Source organism: Trichoplax adhaerens, genomic scaffold (assembly GCF_000150275.1).
Source record: "Trichoplax adhaerens TRIADscaffold_17 genomic scaffold, whole genome shotgun sequence".
In the NCBI taxonomy this organism is placed as follows: Eukaryota; Metazoa; Placozoa; class Uniplacotomia; order Trichoplacea; family Trichoplacidae; genus Trichoplax; species Trichoplax adhaerens.
The window spans coordinates 332,148-347,219 of NW_002060959.1; the positions used below are offsets into that span (position 1 = coordinate 332,148).

Consider the following 15,072-nt stretch of genomic DNA (forward strand, 5'->3'; position numbering starts at 1 on the left):
GATACTTGTAGACTTTAAACTATAACATATCAGAACTTCAGCATCCAGTTACTTGATACGGCTAATTACTTATGACTATTGCAACATAAACATCTTGCGACTCAAGAATCAAGTCACTTAATTTCTAGATCTATCAACAGCATCTAAAATTACATCTAGTTCTTGCAGCCGTATTACTTGAGTTCATTCTGACTAGTGTCCTATGTCATCGTTGTAATCATAATTCAATCTTACTTAGTGTTGTTATGGTAATACCCATGCCAATCTGCAACATAATTGCTAACATCTTGATCGTCCAGTAGACGCGATTTATGTTTTAATATATCGTAGAAATTGTTTTTATCCTGCTGATTAATATAATTATAAGGACCTCGTATGGCTGCAATCGTTGTTGAATATCGCAAGTATAATTTTGTCTTGCTCGGATGAAATGAGCAGGCGATAAAAGGCAATTTAGGCCCAAATGAGGCAATGCAAGAAAAACTACGAGTAGGCCAATGGGTCATGACCTTACTTGTGTAGTCGATGTGGATTACTAGCATAAAACCGTAGATTAAACTGAATAATAATTGAATATAACCATTCTCAATAGATCAACAACGCTGATGGTCTGATCATCATCTTGTTAGCCAACTATCGATTGTAGCACTTGGCATCACTTAATCATCCATCTTCAACAGGTCTCAGCTTCAATCTAGCTGCGTTTAGCTCAAAGTGGAGTAGTTAATCTATAGTGTTGTCTGGGTTACTATCTAATTTGCTACAGAAATTGAAAAGGAAAGCGTCAGATCTCCTCCATATGTGGAGATAAAGTAGAGTTAAATTAAATAAGAAAGCGTAGAATTTCCTCCAGCTATCCAGATGATGTAGAGTTCATCGCCATTTCCAATGCGAGCTCTGCCTTCTGGATTTGCTGTTGTCATTGCAACCAGTATGGGTTGTCATACGGTGTCATCATAGACATCAAGACTCCATACAATACATTGTATTCTACATGAGTGTATAGCACAGTATGGTATCGTACAGCATCACGCTTGCCCCATTGCCGTATCGGACAGACTGGAGAGACAGCCGGCCGGTAATAGCTCAACAACAACAAGTAGAGCCTCCAGGTCGTCAAGGTAGCAGTGGCTAGCACCCAGTTGCATTGCATTTGATCAAGAAATATTCTACCATAACAATCTCTAATGACTACGTCGAGTGGAACGCAGAGTGCCTTTCTACTTCGTCTAAGCTTTTGTAGCTGGTGAAGAGTCTATACAGCGGGAAAGTAGTGACTGTCATGTTATAGAACTTTGCTTCCAGCCATCTTGAATTGGAACCAGTTACGTTGCCATTTTGTTAAGGTCGAATTGCAACACCGTGTTTAAATATTAACCTAAATCCGTTGACTTCTAAGCCGGAGCTATATTGCATCGTCTACTATCAAGGCTCCGGTATTGCCAATTTAACATTGTAATGCAATATTTGCTTGATTTCTTGAACCGTGACGTTATATTGAACGTCAGTTAAAATTGATAGTTGGAATAAAAAATCAAATTGGTTTTCTTGACTTAATTTACGACGTCTTGTACTTACTGTGTTTATGGACTGTATGTTGTACGATGTTATGGCAGATACAGGAATTGTGATCAAATAGATTCGTATACTGCTAGAATTACTATCTTAATCAACAGTGCTATCGATTTACTTCTTGTAATTTTTATTCAATATGTTTTTGCTAGCAGAAAATAGATACCTGACATGGCCAATGTACAAGCCTTCGCAAAGCGTAGCCTCTACTATCTGAAGCAATTGCAATGGAGATGCTTGAGTTCTACCGTTCTATCTCACATGAGCAAATCTCCTTTACTGTTTGACAATGTTGAATTAGCATCTAACCGCTATGATATCCAAAGAGGAAATTTCGCTAAGGTTGGATGCTATTGTAGTGAATAAACTTTCTCAATGGTTCTTCACGTAAATTTAAATTTGTTATCAAAGGATATACAGTACACCACCAATAGAATCTACAAGAACAATAATTGAGGATTCAACTCATAGTTGGTATATCTCTTTTAATAGGCCACTCAGCAAGATATTAATTATTTTAAAGATATCTTGTCTTCCCAGTCTGCTGTTATTACTGATGCAGAAGAATTGATAGGGTCCAATACCGATTGGCTACGAGTTGTAAGGTATGAATATAGTGTTAATATTAGTCATCGATTGATCATAGGAAAGCATCAGATTTTTCATCTAGCAGTAGTATCAATACAGTTATGTTTTTCATGATATATAGTTCAACAATATAATAATAATTATGGTATTTGAGACTGATATATTATTCAACGCTAGTGCTAAGCAATTGACTATTTGCTTGTAAATCGCTTGTTTAGTCCATCTAAATTAAAATGCTAACTCATCTTTATCTATATTTCATTATAACTAAACGATAAATCAGTCTAAGAATTTGCTATGCTAATTAAAACTTAACTATTGTGTATTACAGAGGATCAGGCCCTGTCTTACTTAAGCCAGAGAATACGGAACAAGTCTCAAAGATAATGCAATATTGCAACAACCGAAAGTAAGTGTGATCGCAATAAGCTGTAAAGTGTTGATCGATTTGACTCGTTGTAGTTATATACGTAGCTTTCAATCCTCTTATAAATTCCGTTAAACTCGATCGTTCATCAGATCTCTGCTTTATGCTATTTAATTCAATTATTATAAGGATAGTACTAGTAATTTGTACAGCTAATGCTTCAATATTGCCATGTCTTATCAATATACTATACGTAATCTATTGTACTTTTATATTCAGTTTAGCGGTTGTTCCTCAAGGTGGTAAGACTGGACTTGTAGGTGTGTCTGTACGAGAGTGCACTAAATGATGAGAAGCTTTATACTTTTGTTGTTGTCTCAACGTTAATAACCACGACAACTGCTGCAAAAATTTTCTCCTGTTTGAGTGAGATAGACTGTGTAAATATATTGAATCAATTGTTTACTTTATGTGCTATTTTCTGCTTCAAGGTGGTGGTGTACCGGTCTTTGATGAAATCATCCTGTCGACTTCGCGAATGAATAATGTTATTGATGTCGATAAAATATCAGGTAATGTGATAGATTGACTAGTATACAGTAGGAAGGCGTACAAATCATAGGTGTATTTCATCAAGTTCTATTTTTCTACAGGAACACTGGTTTGTCAACCTGGATGCATACTGCAAGAGTTAGAAGATAGACTGGATTCGGATAATTTTATATTACCATATGATCTTGGTGCGCGTGGAAGGTATTGCCTGTCTAACATTATTGAAAGTTTATTTCTTCCATTTAGCGCAGTATCTAATGTTGTAGCTTTTACGTTCATAGTAGAATACTAGTTGCTTGTTGTATTACCCATGAAATAGAAAATATTTCTACATCAGAATTTTACTATATGATCTTGTTTATGGTATCTTGTAGATAGCTTCATTTCAGGCTTTGAATGATCAATAATTTGCAGTCTTGCTGTAGTATTTCCTTATTTTTATCTTGAATAGAGCTCTGTACACAGCTAAATATTTTATGGATTATTCTAAAAGACAATTATATTTATCTGCTAATCTAGTTGTCATATTGGCGGTAATTTATCTACTAATGCTGGAGGAATTAGGCTAGTACGTTACGGATCTCTTCACGGTAGCGTTCTTGGTGTTGAAGCGGTAAGCTCTTCGTGTGTATCGATATTGAAAGTTACCGTTAGAGGTGTATACAAATGTTACCACCGATTATGTCAAGAACGTCATATGAAGTTTTTACCCAACGTTTAGGTCTTAGCAGATGGAACAGTGCTAGATTGTATGTCCACATGTCGAAAAGATAACACTGGTAGGGAGTTGATAAAATTTTGAGCTTTTGAAATTAAATTGAAATGTGAATAATAAATACTACACTGTAATCAATTTTCACTTTAGGCTACGATTTAAAACAATTATTCATCGGATCTGAAGGAACTCTTGGCATCATAACTAAAGTTGCTATTGCCTTAGCTCAGAAACCAAGGGTACTAATCCCGCAAGTTAATGATAACAGACACAATGTAGTAAACCATGGCAAAGTGTAATTTAATCAGGGTAATATTTGTAGGCTCAATGTGTCGCTCTTATTGGTTGTAACAACTTTGAAAATGTTAAACAAGTATTCTCATCAGCTAGAAAGGATCTCTGTGAATATCTTTCAGGTAATCAGTTAATGATTGTAACTAGTTTACTAGATAATATTATATCGAATTAAGAAAATATTTTCTTTCTAGCTTGTGAATTCATGGATTCCAAAATTATGTCACTTGTCGAAAATCATTTAAAGCTAACTAATCCTGTTCAGACTTCATCATTCTATGTTTTAATCGAGGCTTCAGGATCCTCAGAACAGTATTGTAAAACGGTAACTACCATTCTTGATTAGGTTTTATTTCATATTGATAACTTATTGTCATGATGAAGCTGACGATATTTGCATTGTCTATCTGCAACTTCAAATATGATACACTACTACTATCTAATTATTGGTTATGCTTGCTTTCCATCTAATATAGGCATTACTAGATTTTTTAGAAACTTTAATAGAGAGTAAAGTCATTAAGGAGGGCATCGTCGCAGATAATTCTGTTCAGGTTATTAAAATACTAAGTCATTGCTTATTGATTACTGTAAATATAAACTGATATTGTCATTTTCATAGATAAAAGATGTTTGGGCTTTGCGGGAGAGGGTGTTGGAAGCTTGCCAGCATGATGGCTATGTTTTCAAAGTAATCAGTTTAGCTAAAAATTTTTCCATATTAGCTGGAGGACTTGAATCAAGATTATGATATCGGAAGCTAACAGAAAGATTCTTTGTTTTATTAGTATGATGTTTCATTACCTTTACGTGTATTCTATAATATTGTGGACGATCTAAGATCACGATTAGGCTCTCAGGCTAAAAGTATTGGTGGATATGGCCATATCGGTGACGGTAAATGTTTAGTGACATAAAGTACATACTACTTGTATATCAATTGCAACACCAAATCAGATTTAAAATTTTACACAATTGTTTTATCTTAGGAAATTTACATATCAACATTACATGCGAGGAGTACAATAAACAACTAGAAAAAGCTATAGAGCCGTACATTTTCGAGTGGATAGGTATTCTTTCATTAACAACGTCTATTAATGATTTGACATATTAAAATCTAACAAAATAGAATTTATTCATAGGTAAATATAAAGGTAGTGTAAGCGCCGAACACGGCATGGGTTTTATTAAAAGAAAATATATGAACTACTCTAAATCTGAGGCTGCATATAACACCATGAAAGGCATCAAGCAATTACTAGATCCTAAAGTACGATATATAAATATTTAATTATCATTAAACCTATTCAATGCATATCATGAACTACTATAGAATAACAGTATCGTCTCTCGGTGAATAACAATTATTATAATTACAAATTTTAGGGTATCCTTAACCCATACAAGACAATTCCTGATCAATATTAAAGTCGTCAAAAGGATAACATATGATTTGTAACTTTAAATCATATTGAAGATATTACGCTGCGAAATTGATTTACTGTTATTAACCAAGTTTTATGATTTTTCGTATTTATTTCAACCATGCTATGTAAAATACTGAATGAGTTAAACCATCTTATTTTGGCTACAATTTTACAATTACAGCGTCGGATGATGGATATCTAAATATAACAACTAGCTGATCATTTGACATACGTATGATTGAATAAATAATTTAAATATTTAATTATAGCTTTAATACGGGTAACGTCTTTTATGATTTTGGAATTTTGTCAATAATTAATAAATAGCATCAAAATATCAATCATATAAATAAAAGTGATTCCGACGGATAAAATGTAGTGCAACCGTAGTGTACTATGTGATTTTATATGGTACTAATGATTTGACATGATATCCATAGGTCATAGTAATAGCTAATGGATTATTGTCTGAAGCAAATTAAGCTACACTTGTATATAAGTTTCTTACCAGATTGTATTAATTATATATCATAGATTCACGCCAAATTAAGTTAAAATATATGAGATACAAACATTATTATTGTTCTAAAATTAACGTACGCTTTTTTGCTAAATAATTTATGCCAATTTACTTTGAAAATAATTATAGTAACTTTATCATTGGAATACAGTACATTGCAGCTATGGGAAGGTAAAAATTTTCAGTTTATAAATTAACTGACATGAAAGCTCGACGGTCATCAAACACACTTACCTGTCACCCTTATCTTTACTCAAAAGTCATTATAAACGTTTCCAGTTTTATTATTCAATTTGTTACCAAAGGTGAATAGTCTTGCTAACATAAAACGTACGTAAGTAGAATACTGTTGTTGTAATTTATATCATTTTTTGCGTAAGGGGTTGCGTTGTTATTTATTTTTGCTCGTATCAATGAAATCTATTACCATCTCACATTATACGGTGCTTAACGTCAGTTACAACGTAAAAATAATACTTAATACTCTAGCGACTATAACACTTTGGCTTATTTTAATCGTACGATTGTATGAGGACTACACTCGCATTTTGCTTTAAATCGCCATCGGTAAATAGGCATGGATAGAATTTCATAACATTAGCATGATTTGAAAACTTTTATAAGAAACATTGTCACAGGATTAGGTTATAAAAGAATGACACAGTGATAGCTAGCAACACAAAATAGTCTATCTATACGGACATTAACTAAGCATTTTTTGTATAACATAACGATCAACTTATTAACATATTTCGATATTCTATTACTTAAATACTAAATTTAAATACGTGGGAAGCAACTAGCAATTGCTAAATTGAAATATGTAGAAGGTATAGACAGGAATCGTGATCAGAGCTGCAACAGACGACGTTGTGTTGCATACTTGCATACACGAAAACTAGAGCATAAAAATGTTAGGAAGAGATAAAAAAATTACTAGCGACGCTTAATCTTGATCTATACGCCGTCTGTTTGCTGACTTATGACAGAATAATATCGAGTTATTCGTCGAGTTGGATCGAACAAATATATATGTTATAAATGCTCCATAGTTGCCAATCAACGACCTTATATAAAAGTCATTATAAAAGTTTTTAATTAGATTATTCAATTATTTTTCAACTGGCAAGTAGTGTCACAGCATGATAATAATATGTAAGTAAAATATCGTTATTGTAACTGAGCATCTTAATTTATTTGTATGTAAATTTCGTACTTATTTTTGCTCGTATCAACGAAACCTGCTATCATCTCACATTATACCGTGCTTAACTTCGGTTATAACATGAACATAATAATTGTCACCTTAAAGACCTTAAGGCTTTTACTAGTTTTAATCTTACGAGGGTATGAAGACTATTTATTGCTTTAAATTGTTATTAGTAAAAAAAATAATTTTGACAATTGTTTTTAGCAAGACCCTTGTAAAATCTGTAATTATATAATTATATGATGCTCTTGTTATGAAAACGGCGGATGGAGGGTGGCTTGTGCAGTTGGCATTATGCAATTATTCGCAAACTTTATTTTCGACATCGATATGGTTACTGCTTCTAGATGAAAAGCTGTTTAGGATTAGGTTTAAAAGAATAATAGAATGATTACTAGTTATGCAAAATAAGGCATCTACACGAACATTAATTAATCGTTTTGTGTATAACAAAACAAATAAATAATTAGATGATATGGTAAATACTAATTTAATTATATAGGTAATCGATTGTCAAGTGTTACATTGAAACATGTAAAAGCTACAGGCATAATTGATCGGTATCGGAATTGCGGTCAGAGTTACTCTAGACTCTTCGCACGCACGAAAACTATGGCATATAATTAATACAACGAAGTGAGAAAATAATTACTAGCGACGCTTAATCTTGATCCATATACCGTCTGTTGGTTGGCTTATGACTGAATAATATCGAGTTACTTGTCGAGCTGGATCTAACTCTATTTCGTAATTGTATATAATCTTGGCTAAAACAATTTTAAGTTCTTCTAACGCAAAATTCTTTCCAATACAATTACGTGGACCTGCAGAAAACGGGATATAATCATATGCATCTCGTTTTTGGATATTCTCTTCTGAGAAACGTAACGGATTAAAACGGTCTGGTTCAGGCCAAATTTCTGACCTGCGAGCGAGAATATACAGTTGTATAACGATATGTGTACCAGGTGGTAATACTTTACCGTTTATTTCAACGTAATCGTCTAATTTCCTTTCAATATTCGGTACAACAGCATATAAACGCATGGCTTCTTTAATACACATTAACGTATAGGCTAATTTATTATTTAAGTCGTCCCACTCTAAATCATCTTTATGATTTAATATAGCATCGGCCTCTTCTCTAACTTTAGCTTGATGCTCGGGATTCTTTGCTAAGCAATATAGCGTCCACGATAACGCACTCGAGGTCGTATCATGGCCAGCAAACATAAATGTATTAATTTCATCATTGATTTCTTTGTCACTTAAGCAATTACCATCCTCATCACGTGTTTGTAAAATAATATCAATAAAATCCAAACGGCGCTTTTGATTACTGTCATACTGATTTGTATTTTCTTTCAAGAGTTGCCTTTTTTCACGAATAATTTTCTCTGTAAATTGATGGACGAATTTACAAAGTCGATAATATCGTCTACCACTTTCCGTTAATCGATATAACCAATCGACGTAACCTGTGATCCGAAATAATCTTTCTGTAATTAGATAACTTAATTGATAAACAGCATTGACATACGGATGTCTTTCATGAGCTGTTTGACAATCGATTTTAAGTGAAAAAGCACTTTGCAAGATAACATCGAAGGCTAATAATTTCATATCTTCGTACAAATTGAAACTAGCATGATTGTCGGCATGCTTATTCCATTTCTGTATAAGAACATCGGTACAGCGATTATGTATGGAAACATATGACTTTAATATATCGAAATGGAACGCATTGGTTAATAATCTTCTATTCCTACCCCATTTATTACCATTGACGCCGATTAATCCATCACCTAGCCATGTTTTAAGCCAAGCATAACTCCAATCTCCTTTTGGCGCGGATGATTTAATAATACTTCGAGCTGCATCAGCGTTATTACAGAATAGAAAGGGATAGAGGCCATACCAGTGAACGAAACAAGTCTTATACTCGGTAGATCGCTTTTCAAGCATTTGAACACATTGCTCGTTAGGTTGAGTTAACTCTTTTAAATGGCCGAAAAACCAATGCTTGGGAGGACTAGGGAATTGCTTGAGCGCCTTACATATTTCAAGATACTGGCGAATATCATCTCTTCGCTGTAATATTAAACTAACAACAAGGACTATTAATATAGTCAATAATGTGATAAAAATAGATATCATCTCGTTAACGTTACAATATAGCAATTATTTCTGAGATAAAGAGCAGAAAGTGAAAGAAAATGTCTAATGGTTATGACCACGTCTGGTAAAGTAAGTTGTACAAGTTACACCATCCTCAGACCGCTTTTATACTAATATTGACAAGCTAATTTTACACATGGCGCTGATTTAGCCCATAGTAGACTTGCATAGCAGTTATACTATGATACTGTAGAAATAAGTATTACGATGTTTGATGTATAAATCGATATGTAGCGAATAGTATAGCCTCTAATCAACTTATTAATATGTAATTTATTCTGTATCTCTTTTGTTATTTAGGATTCTTTTGTATATCGTCAATAATATGGCGAAAACCGATATCATCTTGTCACGGTTGCAAATTCATAATTCTTTCCTTAATTAAAAGTTTGCGAAAAGCGAAAGATTATGACTGAAACCATGACTGATAGAATAAACTACACATACCAATAACGCTTTCTTCAGACTATTTTTGTACTCGTCGAAACAATCTCATTGCCACTCATCGCATTTGTATAACCTTCACTAGATTGGAGTAGCAACTTTTCTCTATTGCTGTAGGAATAGTTATTACTTTTACTGTCGATGTAACAAATTAAAAGTCAGATACAAAAGACAGAATGGATATTACAATTGTTAATTTCGATTCCTCTCAAGCATCCCAGACAGAACTATAAATATTCCATTCCCTATTCTACTCATTAGACAACTAGACCACATATCACGAGCAGCAGGATTCAAAGCAATTTATTACTAGCCTTGAAAAACATGTAGTCATCCATTTAATTTCCTCTTTCTATGCAACAAATGATACGCATGTATGTTATATATATATATATATCTTAGCATATATATAATAATTAATTTAAATTGTAGCGAATTATTATATAAATATATAAATACATATATATTATCTGATATGTTATATATATATAAGCCGAGATCGTAGAGGTCTCATAAAGTCTCATATGGAGTAAGACTTCCGGACGGACGCAAGAGCAAGCATCTTCACAGTGCAAGGCTTCAGTATATTAGTTTGGGTACTGTAAGAGTGAGACAGAAGTCCTACAGTATCTGAGATCTCTGCAAGATGGCATCCAAAACGATTGCGAATATGGCTGGTAGAGTACCTATTAGCACATTTTCAAAGCAAAAACAAGTCCAACACATGATCAAGAAATTGACAATCTTCGATGCTGAAATGGCGTATATTGATACAGGTAGTTATGACTCAGAACTGTTCATTCTAGAAGTAGAATACAGTAATCACTTCAGATTGTACATTAATTTTGACAAGGGAATAAACTGTGATGAGCCTAGCTGTAGCTTATGTTGTTATCCAAATTTAACGTCAAAGTAATTATTCAACATAATAATCAATCATGGATTACTACAAATTCAATCTTAAAGTATTCAATTGGAAAACTTGCATGAATAATATGTTATAAGAATGAAATTGTGAACTTCGATTTCTAATATGATTATGTCAATTCTCAATCTTAGGTTCTGGTCGAGGTGATCCTGTAGTTTTCTTTCATGGCAACCCGACTTCAACTTATCTTTGGCGGAACATTATTCCTATTGTGAGCGATCAATATCGATGCCTAGCACCCGATCTTGTTGGTATGGGCAACTCGACAAAGATTGTATCAGAGTATCGTTATGCCGATCATTATAATTATATCGAGCAGTGGATGGATCAAGTCCTACCCAGTGGTAGGGTTAATATTGTATGCCATGATTGGGGCTCTGGAATCGCTTTCAATTGGTGTTATAGGCATCCAGAACGTGTCAACAGTATCGTCTTTATGGAAGCCTTAGTTGGACCATCGTCTTGGAAAGGATTTCCATCAATTTCACGTAAGGCATTCCAGCGACTACGATCAAAAGAAGGTGAAAAGATGGTACTTGATGACAACTTTTTTATAGAAAAACTCTTACCTCTCAGTATCATGCGTAAACTCAGTGACGAAGAGATGGAATGTTATCGTCGACCTTTCGTACAAATGGGGGAAGCACGCCGACCTACCTTGACATTTCCTCGTGAGATTCCATTTAGAGAAGATGGTCCAGCAGATGTTTTCGAAATTGTCGTAAACTATTCCAAATGGTTATCCAAAAGTACCGTACCTAAATTATGCATACTTGCTGAGCCTGGCTTTTTCTCCAAGGGAATTCAAAAGTTTACATCAGCGTGGAACAATCAACGTTTTGCTACAGTCAAAGGATTGCATTTCTTGCAAGAAGATTCACCAGAAGAAATTGCTCAACTTATTCTCGATTTTCTGCCATCCTTTCATTCGAGATTATAGTTAGGAAGAGTACAAACGATCGAAAGTTTCTTGTCAACATCTGTCATTCTATCATTTATAGAATCACAGTTTGTATTTTAATTTCTGGCCTAGCTGTGCAGTTAATAACATTAACGGCACGGCCTAGTCTAGCTATTAGTCAGAATGGAATTGCTTGTAACGTTATACAAAGTGTTGCAATCTAGCGTAGCAAAGTAATTACGCACTTTTAATGCTGCTATCCAGCTAAAAATTTTATATTCCCATTATTAGTCCATTATTTTGTATACGTATGTATAGTATAACATAAGCGTTGGGAGATAATGCAATTTTTACTTGATATGTTAACTGTTATGATGATGAAATTGGCTCTATAATGCTAGCCATTTTTGTAATAATAATACAAAATTTAGAAAGCAGGTCAAGCCTGGCCCATTAAAGTGAATGGTTTGCATCAATGTCGTCATTGTGTAGTTTAATTTGTTTTATTTTTTAAGGCGGATTTTATTAATCCATTTGGTATGCTGCTAATGGTAAAGGAAGAATGAGAAGTGAAAGGACCTGTGCTTGCTTAGTTATTATTGATGTTGTAGTTAGGAGTTAAAGTACTTGAGCTTTGTTTAGTTTAATTCGTTTTATTTTATAAGACGGATTTTATTTATCCAGTTGGTATACTGCTAATAGTAAAGTAAGAATGAGAAGTGAAAGTACCTGGGGTTACTTAGTTATTATTGATGTTGTAGTTGGAAGTTCAAGTACTTGTGCTTGCTTAGTCCTTCTTCTCATGATGCGCGTATCATTCATGAGCGAAAGGCAGTTTACGCCGAGCTTTATCCTTTTAAGGTTAACCATGAAGAGGTTCTATTTGATCTGCTGTAGAAAGCGTATAAGACTAGTTCTCTGCATTTTCTTAGGAACACTTTAATGCACTAGCATTTTATCTATTCAAAGCGCAGGCATAAATAATTACTATAAGCATTGCATACAGCCATGAAGGTGTATACGCAGGTAGGTAGACAAGGTCACGGAAGTTGATGGGAATGCCTGTGCATTTTCGATCGACTTTAATCTCTATTTGGACCATCGTCATTTGTAATAATTAATCAATATATATACGCATACTACAACATAGATCGTATAAATAAATTGAAGATCGCGACTCGTGACCTTACGCATCCACAACATTAACTGAAGACTGACAAGCATTTTGGCTACGATTGGGACATCGTCGTCTCTGCTTTTATTAATACTTGTCCTGTATTTCTAATAAAATATTATTGGTACAAGATCTTAGCCTATTCTAAGCTATGTCAAGAACAACTGTGTATCCTCAATTTGTTAAGAAATCGGTAGTTCTTTTCGCCATTGTAAGATTTCGCTTATTTCACTTGACTTCAATTTGATCAATTTGTTAAAATTAGCGAAACACTATCTTACTGTATCTCACAAAGTGCTTATCTTCAGAGAATTACTAAATTAGTTAATACTGAAGGAATCTTAAAATTGATGCGACACAACAGCCATTGATGACAGAATGGAGGCATTAATAATCTTACATTTGCCTACTCAAGGCTCCGGTAGTCCAGTCGCTAAGATATCCTTCCAATTCGACATACTATCAATTATCACAGATCTGCAGTTCAAGTACTAGAGTATTACTTAATTAGTTGATACTAAAGGAATCTTAAAATCGACGCGGCACTACAGCCATCGATGACAGCCTGGAGATATCAATAACCTTGCATTTGCCTACTCAAGCCTTCAGAGGTCCCAGTCGCTACGATATCCTTCCAAATCGATATACTATCGATTATTATCAATCATCACAGATTCGCAGTCCAAGTACTAGAGTATTACTTAATTAGTTAACACTGAAGGAATCTTAAAATCGACGCGGCACTACAGCCATCGATGACAGCCTGGAGATATCAATAACCTTGCATTTGCCTACTCAAGCCTTCAGAGGTCCCAGTCGCTGCGATATCCTTCCAAATCGATATACTATCGATTACTATCAATCATCACAGATTCGCAGTCCAAGTACTAGAGTATTACTTAATTAGTTAACACTGAAGGAATCTTCAAAATAGACGCGGCACTGCAGCCATTGATGACAGAATGGAGGCATCAATAATCTTGCATTTGCCTACTCAAGCCTCCAGTGGTCCCAGTCGCTATGATATCCTTCCAATCCGACATACTATCAATCATCGCAGATTCGCTGTCCAATTATTAGAGTATTACTTAATTAGTTAACACTGAAGGAATCTTCAAAATAGATGCGGCACTGCAGCCATTGATGACAGAATGGAGGCATCCATAATCTCGCATTTGCCTATTCAAGCCTACAGTAGTCCAGTCGCTAAGATATCCTTTCAATCTGACATACTATCAATTACTATCAATCATCGCAGATTCGCAGTCCAAGTACTAGAGTATTACTTAATTAGTTAACACTGAAGGAATCTTCAAAATAGACGCGGCACTGCAGCCATTGATGACAGAATGGAGGCATCCATAATCTCGCATTTGCCTATTCAAGCCTACAGTAGTCCAGTCGCTAAGATATCCTTTCAATCTGACATACTATCAATTACTATCAATCATCGCAGATTCGCAGTCCAAGTACTAGAGTATTACTTAATTAGTTAACACTGAAGGAATCTTCAAAATAGACGCGGCACTGCAGCCATTGATGACAGAATGGAGGCATCCATAATCTCGCATTTGCCTATTCAAGCCTACAGTAGTCCAGTCGCTAAGATATCCTTTCAATCTGACATATTATCAATTACTATCAATCATCGCAGATTCGTAGTCCTAGTACTGTAGTGTGCAAAATAATCGTCTTGCCTTGAACTCCAATTTGCATACTATATGCTGCGGAATAAACAGAGGTCAAGCAATTACTTTTGCAAAATACAAAATGCAATAGCTCCAAGGGCGTGGTGTCGGTGTATCCGAAAATAATAATAACATGGAGTTATTAACATAGAATAATGTATGCAGAAAATTGACAAATAGATTGATAATTTATTTATGACTAGAGTTTGCAAACAGATCGCCATTGGGTCGACGTAACATTAGCCTTTAACGCATGATTGTCATACGATTGTTCAGCTAGCGCTTAAAGGTATTCCAGCTACTACTCCTTGATTTCTTACCACACGTCGGTAACATTGCTCCTACCGAAAACTCGTTTATTTCTAGTTTCCAACTGTTAAACTTATCAATCGAACCGCTAATCTCCTTCTCTTTTGTTGCTGTAAGTACCCCCTGAACTAACTAAGAGCTCTCGATTGCTGCACTTGCCAATAATCTTTCGTTAGTATCCATTTTGACTACCGTTATAATA

The 15,072-nt window shown here is 34.5% G+C and overlaps 3 protein-coding genes across 3 annotated transcripts; 2 read left to right on the top strand and 1 right to left on the bottom strand.

Annotated features, from left to right (window-relative positions):
* Nucleotides 1-1,743: 1,743 nt before the first annotated feature.
* Nucleotides 1,744-5,720, top strand: TRIADDRAFT_60696 (uncharacterized protein; the record flags this gene model as incomplete). The annotated part of the gene is made up of 17 exons (XM_002116640.1): nt 1,744-1,914; nt 2,065-2,177; nt 2,492-2,569; nt 2,807-2,847; nt 3,019-3,099; nt 3,181-3,280; nt 3,599-3,692; nt 3,801-3,858; nt 3,945-4,033; nt 4,117-4,210; nt 4,283-4,413; nt 4,565-4,642; nt 4,711-4,779; nt 4,877-4,985; nt 5,078-5,161; nt 5,234-5,361; nt 5,700-5,720. The coding sequence occupies 17 exons, from the start codon at nt 1,744-1,746 to the stop codon at nt 5,718-5,720; spliced, it is 1,539 nt and encodes a 512-aa protein (XP_002116676.1).
* A 2,179-nt stretch (nt 5,721-7,899) lies between these two features.
* On the bottom strand, nt 7,900-9,405 carry TRIADDRAFT_60697 (uncharacterized protein; the record flags this gene model as incomplete). Its single annotated transcript, XM_002116716.1, has 1 exon — nt 7,900-9,405. One exon carries the CDS (start codon nt 9,403-9,405, stop codon nt 7,900-7,902), a length of 1,506 nt encoding a protein of 501 aa, XP_002116752.1.
* Nucleotides 9,406-10,516: 1,111 nt separating this feature from the next.
* Nucleotides 10,517-11,738, top strand: TRIADDRAFT_60698 (uncharacterized protein; the record flags this gene model as incomplete). Its single annotated transcript, XM_002116641.1, has 2 exons — nt 10,517-10,646; nt 10,930-11,738. 2 exons carry the CDS (start codon nt 10,517-10,519, stop codon nt 11,736-11,738), a joined length of 939 nt encoding a protein of 312 aa, XP_002116677.1.
* Nucleotides 11,739-15,072: the final 3,334 nt, after the last annotated feature.